General features: G+C 39.3%; 1 protein-coding gene across 1 annotated transcript in view; it reads left to right on the forward strand.

Annotated features, from left to right (window-relative positions):
• The first annotated feature begins 1,907 nt into the window (after positions 1–1,907).
• The window catches only part of OSBPL10 (oxysterol binding protein like 10), a 108,760-nt gene continuing 83,397 nt past the window's right edge, over positions 1,908–27,270 (forward strand). Inside the window, 2 exon segments of the mRNA XM_039713609.1 lie at positions 1,908–2,121; positions 2,123–2,203. Coding sequence (XP_039569543.1) covers positions 1,994–2,121; positions 2,123–2,203 — 209 coding nt within the window. The 5' untranslated portion in view covers positions 1,908–1,993.

Here is a 27,270-nt window from a genome sequence, read left to right on the forward strand (position 1 = left end):
AAGCATGTTTTATGATTTAGCAGAACTATCTGGGGGCATAATACACTTACAGCCTGTTATCCCTTTTATTTCAGAAACTTCCTGATAAGTGCTACTTGAGTTTTATTGTACAGAAATGTACGAAGAGGCTTATCTGTTCTTGTGTAAGGTCACTTTCTTTTCCTGATGAATTTCTGAGTAATTATGTTCCAATGAATTCTGTGGAAGGCAGAAAATATTACATTGATTACCTGTAATGTAGAACATACACATGAAATGTGTTGATGTGGCTGATGTGGTGACAAAATTGTTCCACAATTTTGGCCTGTCATTGTAACATTATGAATACAAGTGAAGGGATCTCATCTTTATTTCCACCAAGCAGGATCTGAGCTTCCCAAAGGAGCATTCCTTGTTCATTTAAATGTTTCCTGAAAACTGTGGTCATCAAAAGTAGAGTTGAGCCTAAGAATGAGGATTTTCTTGTTGTGGAAATGGAGTTTCTTTCCCATAGTGGGAATTTTACATGACCATCTCAAGTAACAGACGTGGAAAAATAGTTACTCTAAAATATTTTAAAAATAGTTAAGTTCTTAATCTTTGTCTGTTCTGCAAGAGTTGAGTGTTATATGTCCAACCCATGGAATATTAAAATTCAAGTTTCCAGACTGCAGTGCCTTAGTATTTGACTACAACATGAGAAGTTTAACCACCCAAAATTCAGGATCACGTTGCCCAACATTTCAGCTACCCAACCACAACACATATGGTAGGATTTTTCAGAGAGAAAACTGGGAGAATCTAAGTTAGGATCTGTCCTCTCTGTGCTGATTTATATGAGGAATGTACATATCTAACTGTGTGTGGATTTGGATAGTTTGAGTATCTTTAGAGGGGCAGAACAGAAGGCACATGTGATACTCTACAGTCAAAATATCTCTAGGAGAAAGGATTGTTAAAACTTTCCACAGGGTTAAAGCAGAAAAGCTAAGGCTGAGTTTATACTTTTCAAGGACTCTCGAGTCTCCTCTACTTTTCAGATCTACAATTATAAAATGACAAGAAGAACAGTTACATCTCTGGTACGCTGGGAAGATACACATTGTAACATAACTGAGGCACTTGTCTAAGACAGCATGGATGGCCACAGAAGTGATTCGTGGGTCTGGGCTGACTGTACAGGATCTGCTTAGCTTGTTATGGTGATCTTGAGGTTACATCCTCTCCTTTCAGGAGGTGTGGACTAGTAGTATTTTTTGGTAAAGTCTGGATGAATGGCATGACTCATGTGGTATGTTGATACACACTACCTGCTGTGGGTTGAGCAAGAATACTGTGTTCCTGAGTGCTGGGCACAGCACCCAGCTCACGAGTGCGGGCACGACTGCGCTGCCGCTGTAGTGTACCCCGGACAGTCACCTCCTCGGTGGCGACGGGGCACAGCTTGTGCAGGCGTCAGCCACACGCTTTGTGGCTCGAGCAGCCCGCTGTCCGCCGCCGTCCCGGCGCGCATCCCGCCGCTGCTCGGGTGAGCGCCTGTCATGTGGCGGGCGCGTCACGGGGGGCGCGGTGCGGCCGCCGGGGCCGGAGGCGGTCTCGGTGTGCGCTCTGCCCCCGCCACACGCGTGGGTCTGCACGCCCGCCCCGCACCCGGCCACCGTGTCCTTCGGGGTCACTCCCCGTGTCGCACGGCGTGTGCCGGCCGCGGGCACCATGCAGTCGGTGTGCGTGCTGTGCCTGTCCCCGTTCGCCCTGTGCCTCCGCGTGTGTGTGTGCGGCCCCCGCCCCTGCGCGGCCCCCGCCGCAGCAGCGAGCCTCGGGGCACCGACCGCCGCCCAGCTCCCCGCAACGCCCGGCGAGGAGGAGGCGGCGCGGCGGTTCACTCGCCCGCCGCGGCCCAGCCCCTTCTCCCCCGGGCGCCGCCCCTCTCCGCGCCGCCTGTGAGTCAGGGCTTTGCCGGGCACGGGCGGCAGCCGGGGCCGGAGCGGACGGGCAGCCTCCGCCGCGGGGCTCCATGGAGAAAGCGGCGGGCGAAGGCGGCGGCAGCAACAGCAGCAGCCGCAGCAGCAGCCGCCCCACGTCGGCGGGCTCGTCCCCCTCGTCCTCCTCCGCCAGCCGCGGGACCGGGGGGCGCGCAGGCGCCCGGCGGCGGCAGGCGGCGGGAGTCGGTGCTGGAAGGGACGCTCAGCAAATACACCAACCTCCTGCAGGGCTGGCAGAGCAGGTAAAGCGCCGGGCCGGCCCCCGGCGGCGCTGCGGGGCCGCGTCCTCGCCCCCCGCAGCCCCCAAGATGGTGCCCGGGCAACGGGCGCTGCCCGGCCCGACCCCAGCCCTCCGGCCGCCGCGTCCCGAGGCCGGGCTCCGATCCCCTCTGCGCCCGCTCTCCTTCCTTTTGTTTGACTTGTTTATTTTCCCAGCTGAGTTTGGCGTAAGGGCGGCGGGGAGGTGGCCCGGCGCAGGGTCGGAGCGGGGTCCCCGGCGCGGCCGCCGCAGGTGCGGGCGGGGGCAGGGAGGGCTGAGGCTGCACATACTGCTGGCCCTGCATGACAGGGCTCCGCTTTTAAGCTCCTTTCTCTATCACGTTAGTATCCGTCTCCTGTGAAGTTAGCTTGGATAACTAAAGAATGAAAAACTGAGAGCCTCCCAAAATAAATGGGGAGAAATGACGTGTTTGTGATTATTACTATTATTTTTTTCGCTATGAGGTGGGACAGCGGAAACAGTTACCTTTGTTTCAATAAAATAACTTCTGTTGCTATGTCCTACCTGTTTGACAAGCCCTAATTTATGCTGGTATGGTGACAGGCCCAGGTCCTGCCATTTGTTGGGTGTGGACAGGCTGACTTGCATCTGTGGAAGTCCCGAGGAAGGTCTGGTTTTGGTCTAGCTGTAGTGTAAAATTTTTACAGAGTTGGAGGTAGACTGTGGAGTTAATAGTGCTGTGTTGGGATCTGTTGAAAGCAAAAGGGATTTGCTGTGATGTTTTACTTTTTGTTGCTCAACTTTGTCGTCTTAGTGGATTGACAAAGATGTGTGTGTCCAAAATGCAATTTCTCAGTATAAAGCAACGCTGTGGTGATTTTAAAGAGAAGAAGATACTACAGAGAGAACAAGTACGGGACTAGTTATAAAGCTCTCTACAGACCTTTAAGAAAACAAACAAAAAGACTAAAACCTGCTGTTACTTATATTAGGTGATCACAAGCAATAGGAACACAGGAATGGCTGGGATCTTGAAGTTCTGACAGTAAATTTAAAGCATTTATGAGTGACAGAGTTGCATAAATGCCGGTGATGCTCTGGTGCTGAATCGTGTGTGGCTAAATCAGTGCTAGGACTACTGTAGCAGTACTTCCTGGAGAATTCCGGGAGCTGGTCTAATTCCATACACTGGAGGCCTGCGTAGCTGTACCAGCTATAAATTAAAAAAGTTTGGTGTGAGCTGGAGACACACATCTCCATTAAGATTAACTGCTTCAGCAGAGACATAGAGAAGGCCTTTTGCTGTCATTTGGTTACTGTAGTTCTGTTCTAGATGCACATTAGACTTTTACCTATTTGTTGGTTTATATAGTCCTCCTGTAGCTTTTTTTAAGAAACAAACACATTTTGATACCTAAAATGTAGGACTGAAATCCATGACTAAAAAGTATAAGCCCTCTTCCTCTCTTTTTTCCCCCTGACACCTCCTTCTCTTTTTATAGAGACAGTAGCTTCTTTTATTGTGTGTGATTATAAGGAATTTTAAAAGAGAGCTAATTGCTTATAAATCTTTGGGTCTAAAGCTGCCTGGTTTTTGTATTTGGAAACATTGTATCTTTGATAAGGCTAACAGCTGGAAATAGTGTGTATAATCTGTGCATGTCCAAGAAATTTTACCTGAAAACATGATGGAAAGAAGACAAATGTCGCCTAAACAGTTTGACCACAGCACTTAGAAATTAATGTTGGTTTACTTTCAGCAGTCTTTTTTAATAGTGCTTTATTGTGCTTTGTCAATTGCCAGTTTTATTTTCTGTAAGTCTGGCTTTTTGAGCAAGTGGTTTATCATGAGACAGCTTTTAGGATAAATAACTTTTTTAGTTTGCTCACTTACTCTGTTCTTTTCATGTGTGTAGCTGTGGTTTGGGGTGTGGAATCTGATACAAGTTCTAACCATATCAGTTGAAACTTGAGGCTCACAGAAGTTCATCTGGTTGTCCGTTTGGCCTTCTGTTATTCCATTTGTCATGGAATGTGTTTACTGTGAATTGGAGCTCATTCTGTAACAGTCTGTAAGCGACTTCGTAGCTGGCACTTGCAGCATATTTGTTAGCAGACAAATTAGTTTTGCATTTACTTCATTTGAAAAAACACAAGATTGTTCAACTGCATGATCAATACAACCAGATGGCATGAATATAAATAAAATGGAAAAATAAAGTGAAAACTGACAGAGTTCACTTATCGTGGATTTGGAATGTTCTTCTTTAAAGCTCCTTATCCATTAGCCTGAATAATTTAAATGTAGTTAATGTTAGCTCTTGCCATGTGGTATTGAAGTTGAAAGGCTTTCTTAGGTTATCCAACACTTAGTGTGTAGAGTAGCCTTTACAAGTCTGAAGTAATTTGAATTATAATAAAATAGTGTTACTTCTGAATAAATGTTCCTTTAGCAGGCATATGCAAGATAGTCTGATAGTGGATGAGGGAACTGAATATGATTACTGAAGCATAACACTTTTATAAGTGTTTATAAGCATTAACTGAAGTAATTGAAGGCCTCAAAATCAGCCAATCTGGATAGCTGCATTACTTCTTATTTTGAGATTTCCAAGTGTTTGTTGTTTGTTACTAAAGAAATCCATTTGTTCTGCTCTAGCAGATCAGGAACAACCCGATCTGGAAATGAGTGAGGTGATTCCCCACCTTTATGACAAGCAGAAGGAGAAGGTGGTTTTTTGTTTTGTTGTTTTGAGGCAGTTTGTTGTGTGAGAAACATGTCAAGGGGTCTGGGCATTTGCAGTATCTCCACTTGAATCTGTAAATTTCTGTGGATTTATTCAGGTATGGATACAGAGAGTGGAGCTTAATCTGAAACAGACTCTTTGACATAAGAACACTTATGTCTGGTCTGAGGCATTAGGGCATCTGGCTGTCTTTACTATGAAATTACAAGTAATTGTGTTCTCAATTGAAGTACTGTTACAAATAATTTCTATTGGGATTTACTTGTTACTTTTGTATGGGAGGGTAGAGCTTGTATTTTAAGCAGGAATTATGTGATTTGATGGACAAATATGTCTCTGTAGTGTCATCTCATTTCATGCAAGACCTATTTTTCATTAATTAATTTGAAATTATTGAAATACTTATTGCCTGTTACATTACTATCCTGTCTTTTGAGTAGACTGGCAAAACGTTGTAAAAAAATCTTAAAAACCCCCATTTGCTCAAGGTAATGGGAAATTCACAGTGTTTGCATCCTCCTCTATGATTTTTCCCTGAAAATACTTAGTACTTGCACTTGTAGGGTTTTATCCTGCAAGTGTGTATAAAGTCCTGAATCATCTGCATTTGAGCTGGGACTTAAATCGGGGTTTGTAACAACAATAAATGGAGCCCTGGCTGATGGATGTTGTTGCTTTTCTGAGCTGAACTGCTTTGTCTAAGTTGTTCTGTAGCCCAGGTGGTTTTTTTTAAACATTATTTTGGCCTACTCTTGTTTCCTGTCTCAGTTGGGAAATGTATTGTGTTACCAGCCTGCATGAATCATGCCTGACTTCTTGTGCTTGGGCACCACCAGACTTCTTTTGGGGATTAACTGCATTCCCTGTAGGTCAACAAAAAGTGTACTTTGGGGCAGTCTGGGGATTTTTTTCACTCAGAATCTTTATCAGGCTCTCCAATGCTGTGGTGTAATCTCTTTTCTTGTGTAAAGTTTTCTTCTGACTCCTGCCACAAGAGAAAGACCCTTTCTTATTACCAGTGCCCCAAGCAGCAGGTAGCCTTCAGATTTTAGTGCCACTTTAGGAGCTGATTTCACTGGCTCCCAGAGCTTGTGCTGCTCTCACTGCAGCTGTTACAGGAGGGTTTTCTATATATGCTGACAAAATGTGTCTACAGTGTATTGTGCTGTAGCACAAAAATCTGCGTGTAACATTTTTATTTTTTTTTTATAAATTTCAGAGAAACAGATTGTGGCCTCCTAGAAGAATTGACAAAATTACCTTCAAACACAGTAATAACCTCCTTCTCTCTCTTTCTGAACCAGCTAACTAGTCTTTCACAGTTTTGTGATTGACACATCTGCTTGTGGAGTTTTGGGGTAGTGAGCACCTCTAGTGCTTGCTGGTATTCTTCAGTATAGTATATACTATATATAATACTATATATAGTATTCTTCAGTGGTACCAGTCAAGTTGTTCAAGCAATGAATTGGGGCATTTTTCCAGTATAAAAAAAATACTGAACAAACTATATGACTATGGTATACCTGTGTAGCTGCTGAGGGAGAAATCTGTCCTAGAGAAATCAACTGGGGTTTTTTAGTATAAAAATAAGCCACATTCCTAATAAGCCATATTAGCCATATTAAATAGCCTAACAATAATCAGTGTCTGAGAAGGAGAAAACAGCCACACAATTAATTTAATGTTTGCAAAGTTCGCTGGAATTTTTTGTGTTCTTAGTGGAATTAGATTAACACAGCTCCACCACTGTGTATTTTTTCATCTTAGTGTGATTCTGTAGCATGTCTGTCCAGGGCTTTGTGTAGTGTTGTAACACCCTCCAGGATTTATTTGCAGAGTCTGTGCACAGGGAGACTCCCTTTTAAGGAGCTGGAGATACAATATATTCTGTTTCTTCTGTTGTTCTCCATCTCCTGCATGAATTTTGGAGCCTTGCTTATAATTTGTTAGGAATTGTGTAAACCTTAAAGTATCAAGGTGTTTTTATACTATAGTGCTTACAATCTATTAAAGATTTTACTTGCAAAATAGATTTTAATGGAGACTGTGTTATCCCTTCACTTACAGGCTTTCTTTGTAGTAGGAGGCAATGTGAAGAGGAAGAAATCTACTTAAACCCAACTTATTTTAGTTCTCTGGAGTAAATGATGTTTCCTGTGCTAAACACTCAGTAACTGCATATTTTACATTATTTAAATCATGATCTATGTCATTATTCTTAAATAAACTTGGAATTTGAAATACCAAAAAGTCAGTTATTAGTAAGTTCTGTTTTGGATTAAGGCACTAATCTGTTTTCTTAATCCTAAAACCTATGTAGCAAAAATAATCACATTGAAATGTAAGCTTTCTTTTTTCTTCTTCTCCTTATTTCATTTTTTGCTGTTGAAATTTTTCCCCCTTCAGTATCATTAATGCTCACTTAAAAACAAATTAAATTAAAAATAAATAAATAAATCTTTTAAAATGTATATCCCTGGTTTCTTTGTAGGAAAATTTGAGGTGTACCTTCTCTTTGTTTAGTTAGTGGCTGATTAAACCTAACTGATTTAATGACAAGCTGGTTAATTAGTTTGAATAGCTTTTGCTGTTGCCTCTAAACCATCTTTGTTGGGAGAATGGAGAAGGCATTTCCAACGGAAAAGTCAGAGAAAGAATTTTAACAAGGTAAGAGAGGGGCTGAGAAATCCATCATTCTCTGCCCTTCAGTAGTGCTTGCAGGGAACATTTGGAAGAAGACAACTTTGAACCTCAGGCTACAATTGAAAAGGAAGGTCTTTTGGTTAAGGAATTGGTTTGCATTGTGGGGGTGTGGATTCTGGTTGGAGAACTGCCATGGACATTTCTCTTGTCCCCAGGCAGGTAACCCAAGCTCTTTGTTCCTCATCTACTTGTATCACATGGTGTTGGGGCTGCTTATGCCTATGCAGAGGATAAATTCATATAATGGATAATAACCTAATGCAGAAGATGCTTGATGATAGTGTAGGAAAAATCTGTTGAAACAGATGAGACTCGGGCATTTCCACTCAGGCAGTATATTTGGGATTTGCGAGTGCTCTTCAGAGCTGAGCAGCAGTCTTGTACCAGAGGGAATGAAGTGACAGTCAAAATAGAGTGTGGTCTTCCTTTCACCCAGATGTCACACTTAGCTCTCAGGCAGTGCAGAGAAGTGGCAGTTGGCACTAGCACTGAAACAGGCACTTGCCCTTCTCTGGGTTTTGTTATTACTGGCTCATTTTGCTGCTAGCTTTTTCAATGGTGATTTCTGTGCTTAGCAAGGCAGGGATAAGTGTGGTTAGAGGGAGCACACATGCACTTGCTGGCTCATTTAAAAAGCCCCACCAATTTATGAATATGGATTTTGTTAATGTAGGAGAAGTGACAGTAGGTTGTTAAACTAAGTAATGTGCCTGGAATAATTTTATGAGTATATAAGTATTCAAAAGTTTTCTCCAGTCATTTTATATTTAAAACCAGTTGTTCAGTAAGAATCTATTTGGTCTTTAGCTTCACCTAATACTCTTTGTTCTTTATGATATATTTAAAAGACTGAACTTTCTAAGTGAAAAGGTTGCTAAAAATTGCCATAACAATGCCTATTTAATGTTCAGCTATATTTGTTAAATATGTATTATAATGAATGATGAAAAAAAGTAATGAACTTGGTTCATTGAAAAATGCAGTTTGTTTCCATATAATAAGCTAATGCAACTGTTTTTATAAGTATCTCAACACTGTGCTTTAGATCTTGGAGGCTTTTGTGGATATCTTCCTGAGATGTTTGATTACTTTTTGGAATGTAATCCAGAGAGACAAAGTTTGCTTAGTACTTAACTGTTGCATATAAAAATGTTGCTGTAAATGCTGTCTAAATGCTGCTGCACTTCACTTTCCAAGATAGCATTTAATTTGTAGGTAATTTCAAGTTGAGGAGTGGAGATTCTTTACTACTCAATTGTATAGCACAAGCCGTAGTATTTGCCATGGTTTCTGTTGCGTCTGGATTTGTATTTCTCTTTGGATATTGATCTGAGGATTTGTCTTCTGGTGGTAGAGGATTCTTCATCATAGCCATGGGAACAATTTGTCCAGAGTTAATCACTACTTAAAAAACTGCCTGTTGTGTTTAGTGTGTATCAGCCTTGAACTCTTCAGTGACTCCCATGATGCTGGACTGAAGATACCTTGTATTACATTTGGGCTCTCTGTTCATTATTTTTGGGCAGGCTAAGTGGTTTTCTTTTGTCTGTGTTTGGAGTATCTAGACCAATGGAGTTTTCTTGCGCATGTCAGCTCTCCCAATAACTTTAGTAATTTATGATAGTCCTGATGGTTTCAAAGTATTTCAGAGTTTTTGTTTACATGGGACACCAGAACTGTGTACGCATTCAGTTGTAGTTGCACTTGGGATCAAATACAAGGATAACGCATTCTGTTTGCTCCAACTCAGTATTTTTTTCCTGCTTAAAAAGTTCAAAGACCATTAGCTTTTTAGGTCTTTGTTGGTAATTAAAAAAAAAATAAAATTAGGTTGTTAGTTTTGTCTCCTAAGTTTGATTGTTAGTCTGATTACAGGCAACACTGAGATTTCATGTTCCCTGGTGCTGCTTGGGTTCTCCAGACAGGCATCTCCATACCCACACTGTTGTTATTTTCTATTTACTTAAGCTGCAGCATCCTGGTGCTTGTTATGCCATTTTCTCCTGGTACCCAGTATACTACTTGATCCAGGAACATATGGTATAGTACTACCCAAGTGAGTGCCAGAAGTGTCAAAATGAAGGGTAGCACTTCACTACCCTTTTTTTGTTTGTTTGGGAAGGTGTTGGGAAGGATTGCTGTGGGAGCTGTCAACCTGCAGACTGCTCTCTCCACAGTTAGTGTGTTTTTTCGTATCTCCAGTGATCTTTCTTGGGCTTTCTCATGGTGCATGCAGGCCCTGTTTTTTGAGAGGGGAAGAATAGCAGTTAATTATTTTTTTAGGAGGACAATAATTTTAAAATATAGTTGGGGAAGGTTATTATTAGTTGGAAGAATTATTTGACCAAAATAATCAGTAGGTTTTCCTTTCCTCAAATTTTTAGGAGTCATTTCTTTTCCAGGTGAATCCTGCATCGTGTAATTATGACTTTTTTGTCACTAGATATATAATTTTATTTTGACAGTATTGGAAAGCATGATGTTGGCTGATGATAGCCTATTTTCATATCATCAGCAATCTTTATGGAAATTTTTCCTCCCATGTAGGTCATTGCTAAGCACTCCAAAGCCAAGTACTGATTGCCAGAAAACCCTGTTAGAAATACATTCATTCAAATAACCTCATTTAGTTATATTTTGAGGGTATGTCCATCTTTTAACTGTTTTTCAGTGCATTTAATGCATTTAATTTGTGTAATTTTCTGTGGTTTAGGAGCTTGCCCATTGTTTTTGAGGAAGAGGAGCTGAATGCACCAAGTATTGATGAACTGTAACCCTTTTTTGTCATTCAGTATATGTGTTGTGTAACCTAACAATTTTGTTGGTGGTATTTTTTTTTTGTTAAAATTGCAGTGAAATTTGGAGTATGAGCCTTCAAAATAAAAGAAAGGGATACAGTGATGTGTAGTACTAATTGCTAAATGCTTGGTGCTTGTTTAGGACCTTCCTGCAGGCTAAATGTGGTTGCTATTAGGTGTCAGCATTTGTAGGTGCCTGAAGAGGTACTTGACTGAAAAGATCTTAGTCTGTCAGTTGGATGGTTCTAAGTTGAAATCTCTAAATTACTATTTTTATTATGCTTTTGAGTAAGTTACTACTACAAGTTCATGTATCAAGTGCATATTTCTCAGTGATGCAGTGATATGTAGTACTAATTGCTAAATGCTTGGTGCTTGTTTAGGACCTTCCTGCAGGCTAAATGTGGTTGCTGTTAGGTGTCAGCATTTGTAGGTGCCTGAAGAGGTACTTGACTGAAAAGATCTTAGTCTGTCAGTTGGATGGTTCTAAGTTGAAATCTCTAAATTACTATTTTTATTATGCTTTTGAGTAAGTTACTACTACAAGTTCATGTATCAAGTGCATATTTCTCAGTGACTGAGGAGATGGCTTTTTTCAACTGTGCAGCCATTCAGGGATTATCTGTTCCAGGGTTAGGGCCTGTGCCTTATGTAGTAGCCTCTAGTCAGGTTTACAAGATTTTTTATAAAATAAGTTGATGTTTATTTGATTTGCTTGAGAATGGACTTGGAGCACAGCCAAGAATAGTGGTGAGACAGGAAGTACATAAATGGAAGGTGGGGCTGTGTGTTGATAAAGCTTCAGTGTTTACCTTATATACAGAATCGTGAACCACACTTCACTTAGAGCTGTGTTGGTTTCTACATCTTTCATTGAGGTAGGGCACACACACTGTGAGAAAATCTGCACACTGCAGTCAGAGTAGTGTGTTTAACCTCAGCTGGAGAAAGGTGTGTGTGTTTTTCCAGCTTTGGAATATGGAGAAAATCTTCCTAGTAAAAGGAGACTTGTTTAAGCAAATACAGACAAGACCAGGCATTCTGCTATTTGTGCACTTGAATTTATGAAATGTAAAGAAAGAGGAGGGAAGAAGAGAGGAAAAGGCCAATTTCTTGTCTGTGACCATTATTTGGAGTTGTGCCAAGTTTCTGTGTAGTGCTTTTATCATGGTGATAGGAGGAAAAGAATGAACTTAATAATGAAGAAGGTACCAAGGTGTAGACAAATTAACTTTATACCAGCCCAAACCAGCACAGTGGAGGAGCAAAACAGGTTATTCACTGCTGCAAGCATCAAGCATTTGGCATTTTTGGTTGGGTGGTCGTTTGATTTTTGTGGTTTTATTTTGGATGTTTTTTAGCTGAAAGGTTTGCCTTCCACATCATGAAGTGTAGTGTGGGTTTTGTCTCTTCTTTCTTCGCTTCTCTGCTTTTCTCCTGTTTTATGTTACCTGCTTAGTGAGCTTTGAATTTTGATACACTCACACAGTGTAAAACATCCTATTTTTATTATGCAAGTAGAAGGAAGGGATAGCTTGACAATAGGACGAGGGAGGAAATAAAAGAGTAGAGTGTCTGGAGAGTTTTAGAAAAGGGGTTAAAGCATCTGGAGGATGGACTGATGAAGGCAAAGCACACTGTAGTGACAGGACGAGAGGGAATAGTTTAACAATGAAAGAGTTTAGATTAGATGTTGGGAAGAAATTCTTTACTGTGAGAGTGGTGAGGTACTGACACAGATTGCCCAGGGAAGTTGTGGATGCCTCATCCCTGGAAAAGTTCAAGGCCAGGCTGGATGGGGCTTTGAACAACCTGCTCTAGTGAAAGGTATCCCCCTGCAGGGGGGTGGAACTGGATGATCTTTAAGGTCCCTTCCAACCCAAACCGTTCAGTGATTCTGGGTAAGGGAAGAAATGGGTAAGACAGAAGTTGATGTTCAACTGAGGACAGCACAAGGCTAGACCTTTACTTCTTTAAAAAGAAAGTCTGGAAGTTGTATAACAAACCCAAGCGAGAGAATTTGCTCTTATTTATACATTTTAATACTGTCGTTAAGAATGGCACACAAGAAGTAGTGAGGAAAGTAGTGTTTTTTAAATTGCAGAATGTGTAGTGAGGATTTTTCTGGTTTTACTTTCTTCCCTTTGCCACCTTCTGCAGCAGAGCTAATTTCAGGTAAGTAGAGGACTGATGTGAATAGCAGTCAGAGGAAGCTACTGACAGCATCCACCTGGATATATATTAACGTGCCAGACTTACCTTTGCCCTTTCAAACACGGTATTGTTTATATGGTAATTCAGGCATCTGTGATGATTAAACTGTTTTCTTGCTAAAGGTTATAGGTATTGTTTTTTCATTTTTGATTTGAACACTGGTGATCTTTATTTTTGTAGAACAGTATTTCTAGAAATATATATATATATATATGTACGAAGCAGCAGTGAAATGTATAAAAGGTCATCAGAAGTTATGTTTGCTCTCCAATCTAAGTACTCTTTCTTCAGAAGGATCAAGGCTAATGCTCTCCGTATCTTGCAACATGTTGATAAAACCACCTTCTTACAGGTTCTGTGAACTCTATGTATAATGTTTCTAAGAGACAGTGTTGACAAGATACTTGTTAAAGATTGCTGCATATCAGCTGACAGGATAAAGTCCAAAAATGGGAACTTTAACTTCTCATTTCAGTCAATGAATTAATAGTCCTAAGAGTAAAGGCAAGGGAAACACTATTGGGTTGTGAAGTATTGGCAGAGAAAGTTTAAAAGTTACAACTGTTCTGAGATGATGTAAGAAAGGTCTGGTTGCCGCAAAGCTTTGTCTGAACAGGCTGGGTGCAGAATAGCTGGAAGGAAACTAGCATGCTGATCTTGTTATCAAGATTCTTACTTTGTATATCGTATTTTCTCCCATATGATGTGTAAAGAAAATACTGCATCAAATATGTTCGTTCTTCCCATCTGAGAACTTTTTAGATTGTGGATAAAAAAGAAAAATTTCAAATGCTAGGAAGAATGAACAGAAGGGGAGACATAAAATTGAGGGCTTCAGAAATTGCCAAAGTAAGACCTTAACTTGCCTTTGCTTCTTTTTTCGTCTGTGTGTTTCTCTCCCTATATATAAGAAGTATATGCAGTTCACAAAAATGGCATTAATATAACATAGGTGAGTTCTCAGCCCCTTGTATAAAGCAGTGAAATTAATATTTCTTGTTCAACAGGTTTTGCAAGTGAAATAATATTTTAAATGAAACTTACAGGTGGGAGAAATGCCAACATTCATGTGGTTCAAGTTTGAGAATCTAGATGATAAATTATCTGCATTTTGAAAGTGAAAATAACTCCTATAACCATTGCAGTAAAAAAACACAGAACATGTTTAAAACCAGATGCTTTATTCCATCAACTTGCACAAAAATTATTGTTGAAATAGATGTGTTCAGAAGGTGTTTGCCTGCTAGCAAATATCTGGCATTTCATGTATTCACTTAGAATGTATCCTAATACTTTGTATCTAGAACAGCTATAGAGAATATTCCCTCAATTAATGGTATAAGAAGTACAGAGTGGAATGGAGGAGTGAAGAATTGGCTGGAGGACTGGTGTCTCCTGGCATAATGTATGTATCTTTTTCTCCTGGAAATGACCTCTAAAATTTTTGTTTCCCTTTTGCTGGTGGTAATCAGATTTTATTACTATGAGTGTCTTCCACAAAAATTGCATGAGTAATGTAGATATGTCCACAAGCCAAAATACCTAAATGAATGTGAGGCAGGTATCAGAAAGCCAGATTCTTGAATACAGAAGCTTTGTGTAGGCATTATAATTCTGGTGACCTAGATTGATGAAGATAAGAACTCTTCTGATAAAAGGTATTTCAAACTATTTCATGTTCTGTTTTGTTAGAAATGGTAAAGGGAAAAAAAAACTTGCACCCATGAGCTTACGTTTCTGTCATTGTTGCAGTGCATTACCCAATAAAAATGAAATACTTACTAAAACTGGTTTATAGCACAACTGTTCTATTGTTTAAACTTTTAACACTGTATTTTGGGGTGATAGTGTTTTCTTAAAAAACTCAAAGGGTTTTTTTAAAAGTTTTTATCTTTCCTCTGAAAACACCACAGGTACTTCACAAAATTTGAAACATCAGATGTGATGCTTAACATTCCTGAGGTCAGAGTAAGAGAGGCTGGATCTCTAACTGGCCACATCTTTCCTCATTAAATGATTGCTAGATTATAAATATATATTGTTTTTCTTTTCTTGGTGTAATGGTGAGGTCTAAAAATTACTCTCATTGATTGATTACAAGATGGTTTTAAAATCTCAACATTAATTTTTCAGCTTACAGAAAGGTTATTATTTCTTGAGGTCTTTTATTCTTTGATGTTTTTAGCTGCAGACTAGAAAGCAACAGTGAAGAGTTTCTCTCTCCTGGCAATGATTCTTGCTGAGGACAGGGCATTGCAAAACAAGCATGAACTCTGAAGGTCTGGCAAAGAAGTTGGTGAACTGTGATACGACCTCAGTAGAACTCTGCTGACTCAAGGCAGCTAATTGAAAATTTATGCAATAATATCCATGGATAGGATGTGGTTATGCTTTGAACCTCATTGCATTGCATTATTGTAATGCAGTACGGTCAGTATCTTTCTTTGACAGGTTCTTGTTCTTAAAGAGTTGACTTCAACAAAGTAGCTTCTGAATATTGAAAAGATGTCAACTTGAAATCTAATGGATCTAAAAACAAACTAGGAGTATTCTTGAATATATTTGAAACCTTTTCTGTCATTTTAAAAACATAAATGAAATGCTAACCAGTCCTTAACATAACATGTACTGAGAAAAAAAAAGAAAAATTATCTTACATAGTATGGCAATCTTTATTAATATAGTTACTTCCTTTTGTAGATCACTATGTCAAATTAAATTTTTAAAAAATTAACTATGTAATCATGCTGTACTTCCCTGTCTACCCTTCTGTTGCCAATACCTCTGTTCTCTTTTGTTTTTCAAGCTAATTTGAACATCCTAAGGCACTTCTGTGATTCCATATTCTGTTTGTAAAAACTGCATTTATAATTGATGCTGATGCAAGTCCTGTCCAGTTAAGTCTGTGTATACATTTAATACTTACCAGGCATCATGCAGTATATCTGCAATTGTTCCACACCCAATATGGAATGCAGTTTACTATGCCAAGTGAAGTCATCATCAGGGAGATAGTGCAAGGGATCTGGAGGCTGCTGATAAAATGTGTAGTTCATATTTTTCTTTTCTATTCCTTCTTTTCTCTCTGGGAGGCCACTTTAATCCAAACATGCTATTGAGGCTTATTTCAGAATTATCTCTTCTCCTCCCAAGTCCCAAATTGCACTGGTTAGGGGAAAATTGATAATTTTCCCTACAAGTGAAAGCTGGGCCAGCTGATCTGGGAGTAGTTCTGTCTAGCTGGGTCTCTTTGCTCCTGGATGAGAAAAACACAGCCAGAGACTGGAACACCAGAAACTTCTAATTCCTTGTTTTAATTCTGTCATTAAATATCTTGCTAACAGGACTGCTAGTTTCCCCCCCAGTTGTTACACATTGATGGTAAAAACCCTAGTGAAAATGTAATTACGCGGGGAAAAGCACTGGTACCCTTATCCTTCTTTTCTAATTAAGATACTAATTTAGACTTGATAGTCATAAGAAGCTGTGAGAACAGCCAGTATCTTAAAGCAGAGCTCACAAATGTGAGAATGGGTTGCAGTGAGCTGTTGATAACCTGTGGGTTGTGACAGCCATGTTCAGCTGCTCTGTCCTTGCCAGGGGATCAGGGCTTCAAACTCCTGGTTTGCGTCTGCAGCTTTCTGGTGATGCAGTGCTTTCCCAGCCTTTATGTCCTGCATGCCCCGTGCTGTTTAGGGGGTGTGGGCAGATGATGCCCACATTCCCCACACTCAGGAGTGTTTTGCCCTGGTGGTTTGTGCTGGCTGCTGTCAGCACTGCATGGCCTGGGGTTCATCTGTGCCTCTGAGCTCACTGGTGAGAGCTTTCAGCTCTACTGAGCTGATTCACAGCCCTGGGCCCAAAGGATAGATGGCAGGCATGGCATGGCTTGCTTCATTCAGTGCTTTAAATGCTGTTGGCCAAAGGAAATCCTGTGACAGATACTGTAATTTTGCTGTGCTCTGAACCAGAAGGCTGGCACATTATTCAAATCTATCTGCGGGTTTCCTGTAGCTCCTGTCTGTGAGGGAGGAGTATTGGAAGTGTCTCCCTGTGCTTTGACCTTTTGTGGAGGGGTCAGATGCTTGTGGAAACTGGTGGGAGGCTTAGGTGGCTGCTCCTTGGGCAGGGGGTTTCTAGTGGGAATCCCTGAGTTGAGGGACAAGGTGCAGAAAATAGCTGGACTGTCTAAGCAGACTGGAGCAGCTTACAACTGCTCATCAATTAGGTTCTTATCTTTTCTCTATGCTAGTTTTTAAATGGAGGAATTAAAGCCTTGAGGAGAAGAGCTGAACAGCTGCCAGCTGTAGTCTTGCTCCTTGAGCTGAACAAACAGGCTGGCAGTGCAATATTAAGCTTTTCTGCAGGATCAGATAAATGATATGAGTCTGTCTGTCCTCCTTTCCACATTCTAAGGATCTCTCTCTTTCCCATTTATTTGATCTTGCTTTTTGATACTGTGACAGCAAGGGGAGTAGTGCTATAGGAGATGGACTGAGGAGAAGAAAACATTTGAAAGTAGGGAGACCAGATATAAAAATATTACAGGTGCTAAAAATTAGAGGTAGATGAGCTGTGACCTTAGGTTCCAGAGAGGAGGCTAATGACATGATGCTTTTTGTAGGTTTTATTCCCCTTGAGCTTAAAAATTGATTTTTCAAAAGTGGCACTTGAACAGATTGAGCACAAGAGGCAGAAATAGGTGTCTCCACTGAGGGAACTGGAAAGCTTAGTGGAACTGTCTCTAGTAACAGAGAAAGCAGCTGGTATAGGCAAAAATGTAGTGCAGTTTCTCACAGATAGCTTTTGCTTGTGTCAGGACATCATGAACAGATGTCTGAGAGACTGAAAATACCTACTCTGAGCTCTCACGTTGAGTTTTAACTTTCATTGAATAATTCCCTCAACTGGATTGAATTATTAGAATGCTGAATTGCATGCTTTTTAACAGAAAATGAATAGAATTATGAAATTAACTTGGTTCTGGAAATGTGAAAATGATTTCTGCTCTGGCTAGTTATTTATTTATTTCCTCCATTTGTTTTGTGCTTACATTTTTGGTTTGTTGGTAGGTACTTGGATTCTTGGATGGATCTCTTCTGTTTAAAGAAGTATTTTACACTTGTGGGTTGGTTTAGTGCACTCCCCTCATACCTCCTTTCTGTACACATGTGCCAACAGTGGGTTCATAGGTTCACTTAAATTGTGTTATGTTTATACTGCTGAAGGAAAAAATGAAACTACCTTTTGTCTTTCCCTTCACAGGAGAAAAGTTCAGCTTCTTGAAATCCCTGCAATTGAAGCTTTTTCCTCAAGTACTTTTTGTGCATTGTTACCTGCTTTTTCATTCTTTCAGAGACTGCATAGTAGGCAAGGTGGCTACTGCAGTTCCAACAGCAAGCTTGAGGTTTACTCTTAGAGGAGTCTAAGAATATGCCTAAAATGATTGCTTGTGTTTTAGTCCGTTATTAAGAAGTTTTTTCTCCAACTAATTGGTGGGTTTTTTGGTTTTTATTTGTTTGTTTGTGGGGTTTGTAAAATTTTTTTTTCACTGTTCTTTTATCATGCTGTCTGCTTCTCAGTGCTTGAAATGAAATGAAAAGCAGAGAAAGGTACCTTGTCAAGTGCTGCAGTGCAGGACCAGTGTGAGTACTGAGGACTGTGGTGAAGGCAGGGAATAGGGTACCAAAGAGCACTGCAGAGCAGGGGTGACCTTCAAATGTCAAATCTCTGTTAGAAAGAGACTTAAGAGGTGTGCTCCATAAAGTGAATGAATAATACTGCTTTACAATGTTTTATATTGAGAAATAGTAAGTTTTTTGAAATGGCTGTTAAAAAAATGCATCTCTCTGTAGTTCAGTTTTTCAGTTGGGATGTTTTTTTTTGGACTTTTCCCTAACCTCTTTTTTTTTTTTTTTACCCTGCCCTCTTTACCCTACCCTTTTTTTGCTTGAGCATTTCTGATTGTAATCTAGATGTCTCAGATACAGTGAGCAAGAGGAATTATTTTTTGGGGGAAAGAAGAAGTGGAAATTAATCATATGTTGTCTATTTGTGGTGTCAGATAAGAGAAACTATCAGCTAAGGAGCAACATCTATTAAGACTGTTTGCAAACAGTTGATAACATTTGATAAACTAAAAAAAAGGCTACAGACAAGTGGAGAAGTAGAGAAGTACTTAACACACCATTGATTTTTTAATCATAATTAGGGACAAGGTAAAAAGCTGGATGGAAGTCTTTAAACTACACTAGCAGGAAAGACATTGAAATAAATTCTAGGTCATTACTGAAGAGAACTTAGTGTGGTTGAGTAATTTTACTTGCTTCTGTTTTTTAAAGCTATGGACTTCTGGCAACTGAAGGAAAACATACTGCTTATGTCTGCTAGTTGAGGAAATGATTATGCTATAATAACTTTCCTTCTTCCAAATCTCCCTGTAGCATTTAATTATTATAATTGTGGAGTTTCATGAAAAAGTTTGAAATGTAGCCTAAATGTTCAGGCACTAAAAGTAAGATTTGGGGTTTCAGCTGTTACTGGAACCATTAAACTTCAAGTCTAATAGACATTTCACAACTTGATGTTACAACCTGTCATGTGGAAAAAAGCCTGCTGTTGCTATATTTAAGCAAGGTTTTTACCTTTACCTAAAGGGGAGAGCACAAGCCTGACCTGAGAGACTATAAACACCTGAAGTTGAACTAGAAGCAGACTCTAAGAGATGTTTTATTTGTCTCATTAAGTTAGTTCATTGTTCCATAGCTTTATCTTTTTCAGGCAGTTCCTTCTGCTTTATGCCATTGATAAGCAGAGACATTGTCAGCATATTTAAAATAATTTGATTTTGCTATAATATTGTCATTATTGGCCTAATTTCTTCAATATCCATGTACTATTTTATTTCAAAAGGGAAGAATTTAAACTTTCCTTTTGAAGCTGTTGGTTCATAGCTGTTCCTAGCTGTATAGTTTCAGTTATGACAAAGGAGTTATTTTTGTGTGGGAGGATGGATTAGATAAGAAATTCCCAAATTGTTTTTAATAGTAGCGTGATTGTAACTATAGGAATGACAGCAGAAATTGTTAAGCTTTAAAAAAGTTACTAGTGAGTTTGACCTTTGCAGAACAGACTGATTGCTTTTGTATTAAGAATGGCATCAAATTTTATTTGAAAGTACCTGCCAGCTGATCAGCCACTATGCCTCTTCTCAGTCATTCAGTAAGATGCAAAAAGAGATTTGACAGAAACATATGTAGTAATACATATGTAATGTAGGAGGCTTCTGAAAAAAGAAGTTTTGTAATTTTAAAATGTGAGCACAGCAGGAATTATTTTGGCAGGACTGCCAGAGCTGAGTGGTGCAAATTGTTCTTACTATCAAGTTTTTTTGACTATTGAAGATTCTTACAAGTAAAGTAGTTGTTATTGTGGGGCAGGCTGTGCTTTCAGCCCGGGAGAAAGTAGTTGCACGTAATTGAGTTAAAGCTTTCTTTCCAGGAGTTTTGGGTAGTTGAAAGTTCGTAATGGGGCAACAAGTGAGCTTCTCTGTGCTGTCAAGTCAGGACTGCTATGTACAATCACAAATGCATGTGACCTTGTTGTGGATGAGTAGAATATGCACCTCATTCAAAAGAGAGAAGCAGCAATACCTTTAACTGAGGCAAAATAATGAATTGACAGAGTTAAATGAATTTGATGGAATTAAAAAAGGTTTAGCAATCGTTTGATGAGGTTCAATAAGCTTGATGGCAAGGTTCACCTTATTAATTACTGAATGGAAGAAATATACACAGGAAAGTTGAAATAGAATCAGGTTAGAATGATTCATACGTAGACCACAGATGTGAAGAGAAAGGAGGACCCTCATGTGATGTCACAACATTCAGAGGGAACCCCGTTGCTTTCTTAACTCCTTACGGAGAATATGTGGATCTGGATCCAATCTTAGTGTCAGACTTGGACAAAAATTGATCTGTAATGGAATTATCTGTACAATATCCAAAATAATATTAAGCAGCTATGTGGGTTGGCAATGTTTCATTAGAGTTAACTCAGCATGCTATCATTCTGTCTGCAAGAATCTGTCACACCTAAGGGATCTCTCTGCTTTGTGTAAGGAAGGATCTCTTGGTCAAGTGAGGAATCTTAAACCTTGAGAGGCATCCCTGCTCAAGGGGAGAGTCACCTGGCAGTTCAGCTGCAGTTCAGAGAGAGCTCCAGTTGGATCCATCCTGATAGGAATATTTATGCAGAGAAGTCGTTGGCTGCTTGGCAATAGCGTAAACCAGATGGGTGTCTTCATTTTAGCTGTTATCTTGTTATGTGCTTTGATTCCTTGCATTTTTTGGTTTTGAACCACCTTTAGAAATATTTTTCCTGAGGCACCTTCACTCACTTATACCTGAGCCAGGAGCTTTCAAGCTCACAGGTTCACCACAGGGTATGAGTTATTACTCAAGTTACTTCTTAGTCAGCCTGCACCAAAGTACAGCCTGGGGTCAAGTATCCACACAGACCTACAGCTGAAAATACTGACAATCCAGTGGTTTCCATGTGATGTTTGTAGTTGCAGAGGAATTGGTTTTGTGATGGGTTTTTGGTTTTTTTTCCCTGCTGTATGCATGATTCTGCAAAGTTTCCCTTCTACCCAAAGACTGACCTGGCTGTGTTATTCTGAATCCAGCTCTCATTCCTGGATTGGTGCTGTACTGGGATATGTTGCTGTGTGGGCAGTGATGGGAACGGAGCAGGGAAGGTGACAAAGCAGGAGCTCTGCATGACATCAGATAGGGGAGGCTGGTTCAGCTGAACTCGGTTTTTAAGGACCAAGCCAGTAATTTTTCCTTGAGGAGGAAGAGAGAGAATTTTCAACTGATTTCACTTGTGCTTTTTAAGGGCTGCCTTTTTCATTTTGGCCAATTATGTGATGTAACACTTCATTGGGATTTTGGGGGAATGGTTGCTGTTTATTTTGCACCATTGCTGTGGACCGTGGTGTAAACATGTTTCAGTGATTGGAGTTTGGAGATGTAAGTTGGGCTCATCTTAAATTTAATCTTCTTTTCCCCCCTTCATTTTAGTTAGTTGGTCATATATTGAGAAATACCAAATCTACTTCCTGTATTTTCTTCAATATAGTAGTTTTGGAATGGAATTGTTCACACAGAATGGAAGCAATAATAAGAGGATGTCTGTGCTGATTTCCTAAGTCCTCATCCAAGGAGATTATAGAAAATGTAAATAAGATTAAATATAGTTTTTGAAAGGGTTTTAGTTTCCAGGGGAGTGTCATGTTCTTTAGAATTTCATATCAGTAACTTGAACAGAATTAAATACCTCTGAAATTGGTGGGAAGTAGCAAAACCCTTCAATTTTCACTAACCTAATAATTAGCCTGATGTACATATAATCTGGTGCAGAAGAGTGTTTTGCTCTGAATAGTGGCTGGAAGTCTAGCTGTTAAAGTGCTTTTTTAGACTGCAGTGTCAAATGATTCTTCAGACTTCTGTTTATTTAGTTTTAGGTAGATTTAATGAAAACCTTCTGGCACATGCCATTGCCAAAGTGTTCTGCTTGTCTGCTCCTTCATCCCTCCACTTCATTTCCTCTCTGGATTGTTTCTGGCTTGTTGGCAGCAGAGTAGTTGTAGTAAAACTGATGTTCTGTCTCAATAAATCATGACATGTGACTGTTCTAATTAATTTTCAACAACATGTTTCTATTGAAAACTTGTAGGTTGGTGACATCTTTTTATTAAGACGGTTTATGAATACTTTCTAAACCTTATATTTCATGTTCAAAAATAAAAAAATGAGGGAAGAGAGAACTAGTAGTGTAGTTCAGTGATTTAGCCATTTAGTTCAATAATTACTATATATGAAATAGTGCAGTTGTTAGAATAGAATTTTTCGTAGAGTTGCATGTCTTTCCTCTGAGGCTTTTGCATTGTGTCTTAAAGAAACCTTGGTTTCCAGTAAGCAGTAAAAATAAATTTGAAAGAACTCCAATGGCCATTTTGCTTGCATTGACATTTACTCCTTTTTATTTATGTGCAGGTCAACTCCCTGAAGACTCCTGACTTAGCACTACAGGCTGTTCCTGACTTAGCACTACAGGCTGTTCCTGACTTAGCACTACAGGCTGTTGGGACTATATTCACCTGTGAGGAGCACTAGAGTTTACCTACATAGATCATTTCCCTGGCTTTTAACGTGGACACACTGAGGCCAAATAGTTTGGGCTGAGATAACAGACTCCTTTTGTCTCTGTAATTGCTTTAAGATACAATTTCAATGATAATCCTAATTTCTGTACTCTCATTGTTAAATTCAGCAAAAAGCAATACTTGAAAGTAGCTGAACTACTCTATAGCTACTCTGATTTAAGCTAGAGTAGTCTTGTAATTTAAGCTACTTCTGTTTGCAGTCTTTGCTGTCTGTTTTGTAGTCTGATTGCCTGAATAGTTTACCTGCTATTCATGCCTGGAAGTGTTAGGCCATCTCCTGGTTTGTCATCCAGTCCTTGTCTCCTCCTCAGTGTCAGCATTTGTGATGTTGTCCAGGGTCACTCCCTGTGCCTTTGTTGTTTATTTCATAAATATTTCAGTCCCTGAAAGTATTTTATCTCCAGGTGAATCCCTCACTTAGATTAGGACTGGCATAAAAACTCGGGGTCATACTGGTTTTCTCATAGCTGAGTGCTTTTCTGTATATGGCCTGTAATTCTTGGCAGCAAAAGAGAGCTCCAAAAATCTACAGATGTATGAAGGTGCTTCTCCTAGATGGGACATAATATTCAGTAACTGTAGTTGTTGGAGAAGAGAGGGGAAGAGTTGGGAGGTACAAATCAGGGGAACATAAACCAACTTTACCTCTGCAAATAAGGGTTCAATTCATCACTGGTGCGCCATAAGAGGGAAGTGATAATAAATCGTAGGATATAGCCAGTGGAAGATTGTGTGTATTAGACACAGGGTGTGTGACTCTGTGAGGGTTTACTGCTTCCTTCATACATTTTATGACCTGCTAGTAAAGTAGTTCAGAGGGCAAGCTCTAGCTGCTGAGGTGAAGGAGAGGGTTATGGGCATATTTCAACTGAATATAAGTTTTTTGTTCAACAGCCTTTTTCAGGGGTGTTTGTGTTTGGGATTGCTAAAATTCAGTAGCTGCAAATCGTAGAGAATTTGGATTACAGATGATAGTATTTTGAGATAGAACTGTGATTTAGACCTGGCTGACTCACACCAATTCAGTGGGATGTGGTTTTCTTTAAACTCTGTTGCATGGTAATGCTGATACAAAACCAGAAATCCCAGGCTCTGAGACTGTGTGTCATGGGGACATTATGTTAGGTGACTGAATTTGCTGCAAGTCTGTCATTATATTTCATGAGAACCAGACCGTCAAATGAATATACTTGATTCATTTGTGGATGTTGTAATAGCAAGTAGCAGAAAGACCAAGCAAAGGTCACATCTTCTCTAGTCAATCCGTGAAGTCTCCTCCAGGATGTGACAGGTAGCAGACAGAAATCTCCATAAAATGCTGCCCTTGGTCAAATATCACTTCATTATGATTTGGCTTCATATATTACCATCTTGGAAGTGTGTTCTCTGTGTGTGTGCATATCCCTAAAGGAGAAAATGTTAGAATTTTAATGTTAGAATGAAAGAATAATACATAGTAGTGTTAGTCATTAGTGCTCTAATCAGCTGCCTTCCCAGTGGCTGCCTTCAGTGCTGTCTTCTTTTTGATTACTTTCCTTCAGATTTGGTATTTAGTTTGTTGGAGAATTGTATTTTTTGGTATGTCAGGCCAACTTCTAAGCTGTTTATTTAATTCTGTATTTTTTTATAAGTATTTAATGAAAGATGAATGGGTGCTAGTCATCAGGCGATTTTTGACGTGAAGTGTGCTTGCCAAACCTGTCAGATCTTTTGAAACGTTATTACAGAAAGTGTCAAGCAAAAAAGTGACATGATTTTTCAGAAGGTCAAATATTTCTGTATTGCTTGCAAATTTTGGTGGGGTATTGTGTTACAGAAAAGAATAGGCAATAAGATTTCTTCCATAGCTGGTGTAATTTTGGGAGGGGTTTAAAGCTGTGAGGTAATCCAGCAGTTTTGATAACTGCTAATGTGACTAGAGGGATTTACAAATATTAGTATGTAAAAGCTTATTTCACAAGCTAGGTATAATTGATTGTCTCATTGTATATACATATTTTTTGTTTATTTTGGGGAAGAAACTCAAATTGGTTTTTTCCCTGATTTCTTAGTGTGTGTGTCCCCCTTCCCCCCCAATATTTAGGTTTGGGGGCTTTTTGTGTGTTTTTGCTTTTGGATTTTCTTAGTGATTTGTTACAAAAATGAAAGCAAATGATCTTTTATCATTTACTTACTGACTCTCACCAAGTTTGGTAATAAGGTCTTCTAACAGTTGTTTCTGTAGGTATTCTTAAGGTACTTTGCAACTAGAATATTCCTTGACTATCTACATGCATTCTACTTTGCATCCTCTTGAGAATGACTAGGTGAAAGCTAAACATCTGAATGTAAAGCCCAATTTAGCTAGATTTAGGGATAACAGAAGAAAGTGAAGCACTTGATTTCTGATAGCTGCCTTGTTTATTGGCAGGATTTTTATTGGTAGTTGGGACAGAACAATAGTGGAGCAGAGAAGCAGTTGTCCATACAGGCTGCAAAGTAGATGTCTGTAATTTTACTTTCTCAAAGCCTTGCTCCTGGATAAAGTGGAAAGGTGGGACTGGGAGAAGATGAACCAGACAGCTTCCTTCCTTTTTGTGTTCAGATGATTGCAAACAACTCCTGTGGGCTTGGTTCAGTGAGAACCAATTTAGCTACTGAGCTTTGTGTCATGCAGAGCACTGCCTTCCCCTTAGATGGGGAATGAAGTTGGTGTGTGTACAACTAATTTTCTCATGTGCGTTTCCTTGATCTTGTTTTAGAATCTCATAGAATTGTGTCTTTCTAAAGGTTACTATCCTTCCATTACATGCAGATCATTAGAAGTGACATGTAAATACTCAGTTCTTGTTTTGTTTTAGGTCTTCATTGTCTTTCTTATGAAGGAAAGCATATTTTCCTGCCTGGAAGTTCTGTTTTTAATCTGTGACTGAATCAAGCTGAAAATAACATTTCCAGAATTAAAATTACAGCAGCCCATTTATTTTCTCAGTTATGTCCCTTTTCTCTTGACCTGCAAGATGAAAATTTCAGTCTACTTAATTGTTAAGTAGTAGTAAATTTGGAACAAGGAAAAGGAAGGTGGCAAGGATTACTGGTTGCCAGCCAGTGTGATGGGCTGTGGGCAGTAGGTGCTGTTAATGGTATCAAACTCAACGGTGTACCTTTTGTTTATGTTTGCCCCTAAATTGCAATTGCAACCCCTCAGCAGGTCCATGTTGTACTGAAGCATAGATTAGTATGATGAATGATGAACAGAGAATTGTGGAGAAGTACAAAGCCTGATGGGTACAAATGGATGCATTATTTTTAGGCCTATTCTTCCTCCCTGTTTCCTAAAAAGCAACCCCTAAGCAATTTTTAATGTTTATCCTTACTGTAGTCTCTTTTTCTGTAAAATCTGGGCAACATATCCATTCGTCAGTACAGAGAAGTTCAGACAGTTGAAAATAATTGACAGTGTAAGCAGAGGTTGATGACCTGATGAGCTGGTCAGTAGCAATTGTTTCTTCACCGAGAGAGAAATGACATTTTGGTTCATAAAGAGGGCTTGCTGGGACTTGACAAGACAGGAAAGGATATGTCTCTTAATATTTTATTTGTGTGAGAATTCTGCAGATGTTAAAATCATGAAGGGGCTGATCAGCAAAAACAAGCTGTTCATCTGTTAGCTGTGGATGATACTTCCCGTTTCTTAACTGCATTTTAGATGTGGAAAGTATCCAGCAAATTGTAGTTCATCTTGACTGAATTCCAATAATGCCGAAAAATTACTTTTCTAAAAATTCAGTTTTCATACAGAAATGCTCAAAGTCAGAAAAGGTTTTTATGAATACCATGATTCTTACAGTTTCTTATGTTAAAATATGATAAATTGAGGAACCTCAGTGTAGACAGGATGGTAGAACTACTGGAATGTAAGCACATTCTCCTGATCATCAGTCTTTAAATGACAACTTTGGAGATAATTTTTAATAATGAAGTCCTTGGCTGTGGAATGTGTGCATGCTATGCTTTATCTTTATTGGCTTGAATAATTCCATTAATTTTATGGATCAAGGTAAAAAGGGAAAAAAAGAAGCAGTTGTATAAATGTGGTGTTCAGGATATCCTAATAAGATACAGTTTCCTAAAATTGAAACATTTCTGTGTGACATCTTGTTCAGTTACTGGAGCCATAAAGTTTGCTTTTGTTTGACACAGTAATTTACTTCCTGTCCTACAGTTCTTATATATTTTTAAACTACTTCTAAAAAAGGAAGAAAATTACGGAATAGTTTGATACCTTATTCTTGAAAATCTTCCTTTAGAGGGTTATGGAATCAGTGAAGAATATGTACTGGCAGTGACTGGGGGGAAGATTGGAATGGAGTGAAAGGAAAACATGTTTGGAAACTCAGAAATGTTGAGAACAGTG

Source organism: Passer montanus, unplaced genomic scaffold, assembly GCF_014805655.1.
Source record: "Passer montanus isolate IOZ18808 unplaced genomic scaffold, ASM1480565v1 scaffold10, whole genome shotgun sequence".
Taxonomy (NCBI): Eukaryota; Metazoa; Chordata; class Aves; order Passeriformes; family Passeridae; genus Passer; species Passer montanus.